At 41.5% G+C, this 10595-nt stretch overlaps 1 protein-coding gene across 2 annotated transcripts; it reads right to left on the bottom strand.

Moving 5' to 3' along the window:
- Window positions 1–811: 811 nt before the first annotated feature.
- On the bottom strand, window positions 812–10385 carry LOC139795764 (alcohol dehydrogenase class-3). 2 transcript variants are annotated; one of them, XM_071742781.1, is made up of 9 exons: window positions 10278–10385; window positions 8148–8249; window positions 6823–6964; window positions 6404–6491; window positions 5372–5591; window positions 4548–4808; window positions 3476–3611; window positions 2492–2630; window positions 812–1107 (listed from the first exon to the last, which is right to left on the bottom strand). In XM_071742781.1, the coding sequence occupies exons 1-9, from the start codon at window positions 10287–10289 to the stop codon at window positions 1083–1085; spliced, it is 1125 nt and encodes a 374-aa protein (XP_071598882.1). In that variant the 5' UTR covers window positions 10290–10385; the 3' UTR covers window positions 812–1082. The 2 variants fall into 2 exon arrangements, with proteins under 2 accessions (XP_071598882.1, XP_071598883.1); XM_071742782.1 differs by having other exon boundaries at window positions 10163–10320.
- Window positions 10386–10595: the final 210 nt, after the last annotated feature.

The raw sequence follows: 10595 nt of genomic DNA, 5'->3' as shown, positions 1-10595 counted from the left end.
CTCTGATGTACTAAGAATCACTTGACTGCTGTCTTGGAAGGTTCACTTTCCATGTACAAACTCACTTTTTATTTCTTCCAGATGCTCAAAATTCAATTTTTATGACATTCACAGGAGTTAACTGTTGTTTACAATGTCTGATGTGAAGTTAGAAATGCAGTTACCTCAACTATTTCAGAAGGGACATCTTTCCAATGACAAATTAAAGAGATGTAATTGTCCCAGCTGCATAGGCAGTCTCTTGGGGTAAAGCAGTTGTTAGGAGGGAGAATTTCTTCTATTAAGACTGTTTGCATTGAGCTTTCTGTAACAGTTGTTTATAACATGAAACTTCTCTCAGTGTCCTTGGTTCACTGAGAAGCACTGACTTTTTATGTATATTTTTTCTTCAGGTTGGTTGCTTTTCCGCCTCTGCTCTGCAGTTTTCTGCCATTCCTGTTTTTCAGGACGTTGGGCACTGCTTTCAGGTTTCAATTAGAATTTCACTCAAAGCATTTCAACTCTAGTTAAAAAAAAACACCAAACCTGCATCTCCAAAATGAAGACCTAACTCCTGCCTTCCAACAAACAAAAAACCCTGCAGCCTTCATCATGGTACATCCTCTGTAGTCCTAGAATAGTCTCAGAAGCTTAACAGCCCCTCTCAAGAGTTAAAACACATCAGTGCTCCTTCTCAGCAAACTGCCTCTTGTAATGAACTTGTCAGTGATTGAAGAATGCTCTTCCTTTCATTTACACAGAAAAAAAATCACTAGAGGAAAAGGGTAAGACCCAACAATCAGTCATAATGCTCAATAATTCCAACACTGTGTTTAGAAATAAGCTTTTATTAAGTAGAGTGAGTTAGGCACGATTGAATTTTTAGAACAAGTATAGAAATAGAAGTTCTACCACCAGTTCAAATTATGTATGTGTGGCTACCAGTCTTTATACATTTAATATTCAGAATGCTTACTCTAAAACACATCCTCTTCCTTAGTCCCAGTGAATCTTCATTTGCTTGATTCTATCCTCTATCAGAAATTCCATTCTAAATGGACAGCTGCCATGTTGCTGGTCAACTGGAAGGTCCACGTTTGGCTCTAAAGCTTTAGCACAGTTCGAATGCTTCAAAGGGAAAAGACAAAGAAAAAAAGGTTACAAATCAGTCCATTATATCCCCTTCTCTCCCCTCCCTTTTGTTGCTGATACATACTTTAACTTATGCTGTCTTTATGTAAGAATGAAGTTATGCTTATGGCTATAATATTTCTTAAAAATCCTGGTTCAAAATGGGTTACTAATTCTTGCTACCTTTGTTTTTTTTTTTTAGTCTCTCCCCCAGTAAGGCACTCAAAACAGAAGCTTTTCCAAACTCAGTTTTCAGAAGCTAAACAAAAATACTGGATTAGGAACCTTTATATTTATAAGCATTTCTTCTTGTGGCAGCTTGAAGAATTTCAGTAACTTTCATTATTAATTTCATAGGACATTGTCGTGAAGGAATAAAGCTGTGAAATGATGGAGAAATTTGTAATTGGGAAAGGGCATCAGCTGCTGGATGAAATTCACATAGATGCAGTGTTTGCAGTTCGAAAAGGTACAAATGCAGCTCCTGTGAACAAACTCATCCAAAACAGGAATACATATGAAATAAAGCAGAAAAAGTTATTACTTTTGAGAAAGTTATATAGATTCCATCAATATGGATTGAAATCAAATACAAAGACCATGCTGGTTTCTTGAGATAATTCTGGTAACTATTTATCCATCTGCAGATTAGCCTAAATATGGATAAACAAGAGTTGCCTGCATGAGTACAAATTGGCAGGAGATTTTTTTAAAATTAGAATTTCTCTCCAATTTTTCTTCTTGTCCATCTGCTGATTCTCCTTTGCATTCAAAACAAGTTCTTAAAAAATCTGCAACCTAGTCTGCCAAATGAGATGGTTTCTACTCCTAGAGGCACTGGTAGTTATCTAATCTGAATTCCCAACAAATTAGGCTCACAAATTTCCAACACACCTCAAGCTAAAACTATCAAATCCTTTCCCCTTTTCTGTGCAGGGTCACTTCAGACGCAGTTGAGCTGGGCCTCACTTGAGAGTGTAACACAGCTAAGGCCTAAGTCTGCAATATGAACAGCCTGAATTGTTATTTATATTAATAAAGGTAGAAACTGCTGTATGTTAAGAAGTACACACCCATCAAATGTATGTTCTAACCCAACTTCAAGCTAGAAGAAAAAAAATGTTAAAATGTAACATATTAAAAAATAATTCCAAGTGATAGATTATGCTGGTAATCTATCTTAGTTTGAAAATATACTATAATCTACTATTTAATTAAAATAGACTAATAGTTTAATGACTTGTAGAAATAAATCAGTAGTATATGTCAGGTTTTATTCTCCCTGTTTAAAATCGTACAGTGGGCAGGGACACTATGTTCTGACAGTGTCTTACCAAGGAATACCTCATAAGCCTTTTGATATTATGACTATTACTGTTACCTCTTTCCTGTGTGCATCAGCTCAAAAGCCTCATTAATTTTGTTAAAAGGCAGGGTTTGAGTCACAAATTCATCAACCTTGATCTTTTTGGCCATGTAGTCAGTCACCAGTTTTGGGACACTGTCTACAGTCTTCCAGCCTGAAAGACAGAAAGCATGCATGGGTTTTTCTCCTTTCCCACACCTCAGAAAACAGAGAGAAAGAAAAAAATACAACACACAGGCATTTATGTGATAAACTATTTAAAAGAAGAGAGAGCAGTGACATGTTTGTCCCTCCTGCTCCAGACAGTGAGTAAGGAGGACAAGAGGACTCTGGCAACAGCACAGAGCATCAAACATGTAAGTGCACCAACCATTCCCTAGATACATCTCTGCTTTCATTGTACAACAGCCCTCAGCTAGGAAAGCACATGGAAGGCATCTCAGTCTGCCCTTCTTTGTATCTTTAATTTTTTTAATTGCTTGGGAAAAGGGCAGCGTAATAACATCATTTGGATACTTCCATGAACTTCAGCAATCACTGAAATCCTGAAGTTATTGCTAGCAGCCAAAGTCTCAAAGTGGCTTTTTTGGTTCAGCAGCAGAAAATATGAACCCAGCACCTGCTTTAAATAAAGCTGCATTTGGCACATTTCTGCGTTAGCTTCACAATTTGCTTTATCACTGAGCAACACAAACATGCTTACATGAATCCCAATGGTCCCTTCACTGGACCAAATCTTCACTTGATGACAAAGCAATCCCTCTATTTAGTACTGAATAGCATATAGTTATATACTGTCTTCAAAATATGGGAGATCTCATACCCATGTGTTTATTTGTAGCCTGTCTGTAAGAATATAAATTTTTTAAAGTCTTTTAGATAAAGCCAACATAACATTTACAAATACCTTGTCATTAGTACATTTCTTGCACAAGCAAAGCCAAGGCAGTGTGATCTTCCCACCTTTAAACCCTAGTGAATTATTTTTTCTCCCCATACCTCCAAACGCTGTCCCCTTCCATGTCCTCCCAGTTACCAGCTGGAATGGCCGTGTGGAGATCTCCTGACCAGCAGCAGCTACTCCAATTATCACACTGACTCCCCAGCCTTTGTGGCAGGCTTCCAAGGCAGACCTCTTCACAGATGGACAGGACAAAACAGAGCATTTACTGCTAATGCTTATGCTGCCTCGACTGGCACAGGTTGTACTTCATTTGGTACAGTTAATGAATCACCATGTTAGTATTTAAGGAACAAGAAATACACTGAAAATTACGTTAGAATCATAGAATTGGAATCATAGGATTTTCAGGGTTGGAAGGGATCTTTGAGATCATCCAATTCCAACCCCCCTGCCATGGGCAGGGACACCTCCCACTAGGATCAAGCTGCTCAGAGCCCTGTCCAGCCTGGCCTTAAAAACTTCCAGGGATGGGGCTTCCACCACCTCTCTGGGCAATATTAAATTTCTGATTGATTCAGCCTCCTTACACTGTTAAGGATTCACTTTGCTCTTTTTATATGCCATATGGTTTCCAGAGAAGTCACTCCAAACTTCCACTGGAAGCTGGGATAAACTGAAATCAGAGAGAATGCAGACCATATTACTGACAACTGGGATTGCTGTTGCCATTCCTGAAAAGCCAGCTTTATAGAAATTTAGTATTTTCAGCAATCAAAGGTTGAATTCATAATTTGAGGTATAAAGAGAAATGCTGAGTGGTTCTTGAGATTTCACTGTTCATAGTACAGTACATAGTGGGTTTTGTTAATTTTTCAACTACCAACATATGACAATTCAGGATTGAAAAAACATCCCATTAAGGAAAAAAAATTATTAATTTTAAGTGCCATTTTTTTTAACATAAGCAGTAACATCTGCTTGCATTACATAGTTCACATGGGATGTAAACTGACTTTTTTAGTCACAGCCATTATAATTGTCGTTTAAAATATAAATAAATTAGGATGGCATGTTTTCTGTAACAAGAAAGAGGGTTTTACTAATTCGCTAAACAACTAAGTGACAGCTAGCTGTCCCCCTCCTCTCTGCTGTTAGGCAAACACTCACCATGACTCCAACATTTCCAATGCACTCAAATGAATAATCCACACCACCATCAGTCATCTCAACCAGCACGTCCTGTATTGGCTTCTTGAAGTCTTCAGGGCTTATGCACTCAGTAGCTCCAAATGCTTGGGCTTTGGCATACTTATCCTTGTTAAGGTCAATGCCAATGATCCGAGATGCTCCTGCTATTTTACAGCCCATAATAACAGCCAGCCCCACTCCTCCTAAACCAAAGACAGCACATGTAGAGCCAGCTTCCACCTAGGCAACAGAGAAGAGCCATGAGCAACACAGAAAATTCATCCTTCCATGTGAGTGAGAAACATAATTTGAGAAGGCTGCAATGGAGGAAACATGGAAACAAATGTATGTGGCTATGAGTGAGGGAAACTATAGAAATTTTATCCAGAAGCTCTTTGGGTACGAAGCTTTTCATTTTGCCCAAAGATTCAGCTCCTAAAACCTGTCCCAGACTCATGAGCAATCACCTCTCAGATCTGTCTCACCCTGAGCTTCAGATTATCAGAATGACTTGGAGCAAGATGAATTGGTAAAGTAAATTATATTTAGCTGGTATCAAAAGGGATAAACAATCTTCTACGTGGATTTTCCCTAAAGGGCATCATGTTCTTCTAACCTGATCTGGCCTTTGGAGAACTTAGAAATTCTTCACTAAACTCCATCAGTTGAAGAGGAAGAAGAAACAGAAATTTGGTACATTATGTTTACAGTCTTATTCTGGTCCCTAAGGTGTTTGTATCCTTTGGCTGAGATACAGCCAAGTCTCTGGCTGAGATAAAGCCAGAGGCAACCCCAGTATTTACCTTAGCAGTGTTAACAGCAGCCCCATAGCCAGTAGAGATGCCACAACCCAGCAGGCAGACTTTATCAAGAGGTGCTGCAGCATCTATCTTGGCTACTGAGATATCAGCCACCACAGTGTACTCTGAGAAGGTGCTGGTCCCCATGAAGTGGTAAATCTGTTTTCCTTTGCAGGTGAATCTGCTGGTACCATCAGGCATGAGTCCTTTCCCTTGAGTAATTCTTAAGGCAAAGAGAGGACAGAAAGTCAGAATCTTAAGCAGTAAATACCCTCACCAAACAGGATCTGTTAAGTAGCAGAGAGATGCAGCTGCATGCTTGCACCACTATTTGTGTGTGTGTTATTCCAATAAAGCCAGGAGTTCACAGGAATTAGATGCTAAACTCCTAAAACATCATGCTGTTAATTTGTTCATGGAAACACTGAAATGAAATGGAATTTATCCACACAACCTTGTTAGCTACCAATGCCAGTTGCTTGTGCCACAATACTACACCCCTGTCTTCCCCTTCCCTCCTTCAGTGCATTTCCCTTGAACAGCACCTATAAATTATGCCACTGGGTTTTTTTGTTTGGGTTTGGGAGACTTTCTTTCAGAACTGGAACTGAAAATTTAGGTAGGAAGCAGCTGTTAAGGAAAAAAGAGCTTTATGGCTCATTCTGTACCACTTGAGAGCTTTGGTGTTAACTCCCAAGAGCTGTATTCCCTTAACTGCTTCCCTTAAATATAGATTAAATACGGAGTCAGAGCATTTATGTTTTCAAAGCTGTGGGCACAAGCTAGCAGTTTACACCTTCTCATACATAACCCAGAAACAGATTTATTTAAAGACAGAAAAAAGAAAAGACATTATAAGGAAAACAGAGAGTGTGCATAACTGACTCCCTAAAACATGTACTTTCCAAGTCATTAAATGATGCATCAAGAGATTTTTTTACACAAAGGTAACTCCTATCAATTATTTTTGATAACTAAAACAGGCATACATTCAAAAGATACTATAACATATGTCAAAATAAAAATTATACAGACCTTATCTTCTGGCAAAGATTTGTTTTAGGATTCTTGCAGAACTTGCACTCTCCACACTGGGGGATGTATAGAGGGATTACAGTGTCCCCTGAGAAAAAAAAAAATAAATGCTGTGGCTGTTCATCAAGTCAAGCAAGGCACTAAGAAAAAACTGAACTCAGTTTGCATGGCTTTTATGTGAGCTTGTGTTCACTTAAAACCTTCTTTGTTTATTAAAAGCTGTTTCTAACTATATTCATCTAACTGGTATGCTGGGCTCTTTCAAGCAGGAAACCAAGAGCACACTGAAGAGATTATCTCACAGACAAGAGAAATCTATACAGACACAGACACCAGAATGAGATATTACATTAACTCCTGCACCACAGCACTTTTAATACTTTTCAGGAAGGCAGAAAATTTGGAAAATGCTTTCTTACCTGTCTTTACTTTTGTTACTCCTTCCCCAACACTCTCCACAATTCCTGCTCCTTCATGACCCAAGATCACAGGGAAGGATCCTTCAGGATCAGCACCACTCAGAGTATAGGCATCAGTGTGACAGACAGCAGTGGCAACTATCTGTGAAGAAGTATTACAGAATCACAAAATGGGTAGGAAGGGAATTCTGAAGAACACCTGGTCCAAGCCCCTTGCTAGAGCAGGATCACCTCAAGTAAATCTCTCTGGGCAGCCTTGTTCCTTGTGCTGTTACCTTCACAGTAAAAAATTTTTCCTGACATTTAGATTCAATCTGCTGTATTAACAGTTTGTGACCATTGCCCCTTATCCTGTTTATGGACACTACTGAGAAGAGATGAGAAATAAATAATCTGAGGCAGCTCAGAGAAGAGAGTAGTAGCACAGATATAAGTATTTCCCTTTCATCAGAAATTCAGAACAACTGCCAGGACAAATTCACCAATGCTGGCAGCATCTGTGATATGGCCAATATACTTTCACTCCTGGGAAAGCACAGGAGTGCCAAGGCAAGGCACTTATCCTTTGAAAAAGTGAAGTCTTAATATTATAGTACAGCTTTTCTCCTCTCCATCAAATAAATTCTGAGGCTGCAGCAGGTAGATGATGACATCCAGATTCCCAAAGCTAGAAATTCAGTACTCCAAGTTGTCTCAAAGTAGACTGGTATCTCAAATTTAAACCAAGTTATTGTCTCAAAGGAAAAATGACCAGAGAGACCATACAGAACTCTCAGTACTGCATAAATCCAGTTTAAGTATTAAGGACTACAAAGCGACCCTTTCCAAGAGATAAACTTCACCTCAATGTACACTTTTTGACAGATAGGAGCTACTCGAAAGTCCTGATAAAATGAGAAAATTGGGTATGGGGAATCAAAAAGACCAGTCACAGCTCAGCAGCCAGGAACTTATGGCCTGACTGAAATAAAATCCAGTGCATTACACGGCTGCAACAGGTCACAAGCTGCTGTTCTTCAAACAAGATAAAAGGTGTTCCCACCTGCAAGGTTTTGAGGGAACTTGGTCTGTAAAAACTGGAATCAACCCCCAAGACTTGTCACAATCTTTAGACCAGATTGTGAAGCAAGACCAGTAGAAATTAAGTGTTTTTCATAAACAGATCTCTTTTTCATACCACAGCTTTCTTCTTCGTAGAGCCAGTTGAGAGGTTAATCAACTAATGCTATCCATTCAGCATTTCTTCTGCTTGTAAACAAACTGTTCAGCTTTAGCATTCAGTCTCCCAAAATAAAATGTATACAGCAAATGATTGATTTAATTACCTTGATACGAACTTCATGAGCTTTTGGTGGAGCAACTTCTACCTCCTCTAGAGAGAGAGGTTTACCTGCCTCCCAGGCAACAGCAGCCTTGCATTTAATAACCTAAAAGACAACAACAAAAAAAAAAAGAAAGACATCTGTTGTATGGTTCACTTTAAACAATTCTTGTTCAACCAAGTGAGAAAAATGAGAGAAACACTACTGGGTTTTGGAAATAATCCCAGACCTGAAATTCATAATTTCAACACAAAGGCTTTTTTGCCCTACATTTGCTTTCAGGAAGCTGAATAATAGTGAACAAAACAAGACTGGAAATTTGGATGTCATTTTCTTATTGAGCAAAAATATAAACAGCCCAGGAGTGCTTAGGAGATACTCAGATTTTCTTCCAAGCAAACAAGGTCTAAGCCATTGCTATGACAGCTGGAAATATGAAGCATTTCACAGCAGTTACCCAATTACCGAATGTGATACAGTAACTCTGGGTCTCAGTATGGGCATTCCATTATAATCTCTGGATTTGGCAGAAAACCTGAATTCAAGGCACAAAGTGCAAGGGAAGCCACAATTTGGTAAATTATTTACTGGTTTTCAATCTGTCCCTCATCCTCCTGACATGAAGCCACTTGTTCTCACATAGAGACTGCACATTCCTAAAATTTTATTTCCCACAAGCTTAGCTGAGCACAGAATTAAGGAGGGAAGAAAAGTCTCCTTATGGGAGAAATTCTGATCTTTGTAAAACTAACGTTACACATCTGGAATTCCCAGTTCTTCGTTTTCTCCATTTATGGGGACACAACTGTTCTACACACACTATCAGCTACCTCGCTCTGTATGAAACTGAGCTCTGGGCATTGCCAGAAGCTGCCCCATCCCCTCTGAATCTGCTGCTGGCCTGGAATAGCCATTGGTGTCTGGAGAACCAAGACCATATGGACCTGCTCAGATCCAGGACACACAGCAGCTGCACAACAGTCAGAGCAGTATTACAGAATCCCAGAATCATTTGGGTTGGAAGGGACCTCTGGGATCATAAAGTCCAACCCTTGATCCACTCCCCCCGTGGTTCCCAGCCCATGGCACTGAGTGCCACACCAGTCTCTTCTTAAAAACCTCCAGGGATGGAGAATCCACCACCTCCCTGAGCAGCCCATTCCAATGCCTGATCACCCTCTCTGCAAAGAATTTTTCCCTAATATCCAATCTAAACCTCCCCTGGCAGAGCTTAAGCCCATGGCCTCTTGTCTTACTGATAACAGCCTGGGAGAAGAGCCCGACCCCCCCCCCTGGCTCCAACCTCTTTTCAGGGAGTTGTAAAGAGTGATGAGGTCTCCCCTGAGCCTCCTCTTCTCCAGACTAAACATGAAGTAGATCCGGATTATCATGATGTTTTGAAAGCAAAGCAGTAAACTTCTCAGGCAATGAAAGCAAGCAGCCTCCAGGCTCCATGGAAAACTGGGATCGCTGCTGGACAGCAGCCTCAAGGATCACTCATTCCCAGACGTGCACCCATTCTTTCTTCACCCACCCATCTCAGCACACAGTAGCTCCTTACTGCCACCGAGCAGCTAACTCTTACCCAGGCCTTCAAACTTATTTTCCCCCTTCCTTCAAACTAATTCAGTCCCCAGGCAACCCTGCAAGCTCCAGGTCTTCCCCTTGGGTTTTCTACCACAAACGAGCAGTCCACAAGCAGCACCCTCAGAGCCACAAACTGCTCGAGGCAGGGGGGGGGGGAGGGAGAGGTCGCTTATAACACACGACAAAGAACGCTTTTATTTTTCCTCCTAACCCTGCAAATACCCAACAGCAAGAAGCCTCCCCTCACCCCCGCAAATAACGGCACCGTTATAACCCCCCCTTTAGGGGTGTAGGACAGGGGTGAGGAGGAGACACCAAGCCAACCCCTGCACCCCGCTTATGGCTTCGGACAGAGCACATAAATCAGCAAAGGGCCCGCAATCCCCCTATCTCTCCCCCCGAACTCCGGGAAAGCCACCCAGCACCGACACCAGAACCAGAACCATGGCCTGCAGGGCGGAGCTTCTACAAACTCATCCGCAGCCCCTCTCCGGCTCTGCATCGACCCCCGACGGCTCCACATCGCCCTCCCCTCCGCTTCCTCACCCCGCTGGCCATCGCGACCGCCTGCCTCTGTCCGTCGGAAGGGAAAAGGGATAGGGAAGGGGAAAACGGAAAAGGAAAGAGAAATCCCGCCCCTCCCCACGCCCCTTCCATCACGCACACGCGCGGTGCCGCCGATGATGCGGGCGGTGCGAGGCGGAGGGTGGGGCGGTCATTAGGGCGGGTGGGTAAAGGACGGGAGGCGGGTATTAGGTTTTTTCCCCTCCGTTATGATGCTGTATCCCTCCTGGGAAGCAGGCAGGGGCTAGATTTGTGTCTCCAGTGCGGGTCTTTGGCATCCGAATCTGTAGAGGTGGGGTC

The sequence above is a fragment of the Heliangelus exortis genome, chromosome 4, assembly GCF_036169615.1.
Source record: "Heliangelus exortis chromosome 4, bHelExo1.hap1, whole genome shotgun sequence".
In the NCBI taxonomy this organism is placed as follows: domain Eukaryota; kingdom Metazoa; phylum Chordata; class Aves; order Apodiformes; family Trochilidae; genus Heliangelus; species Heliangelus exortis.
This window is presented reverse-complemented; position numbering and strand designations above follow the sequence as displayed.

Coding starts and splice junctions, on each gene's coding strand:
- LOC139795764 (XM_071742782.1), bottom strand. Junction 5,592..6,403: donor AATCTTTGCCAGAAGATAAG/GTCTGTATAATT, acceptor CTTTGCCTTAAG/AATTACTCAAGGGAAAGGAC. Junction 3,612..4,547: donor TTGGAAATGTTGGAGTCATG/GTGAGTGTTTGC, acceptor CCATCTGTGAAG/AGGTCTGCCTTGGAAGCCTG.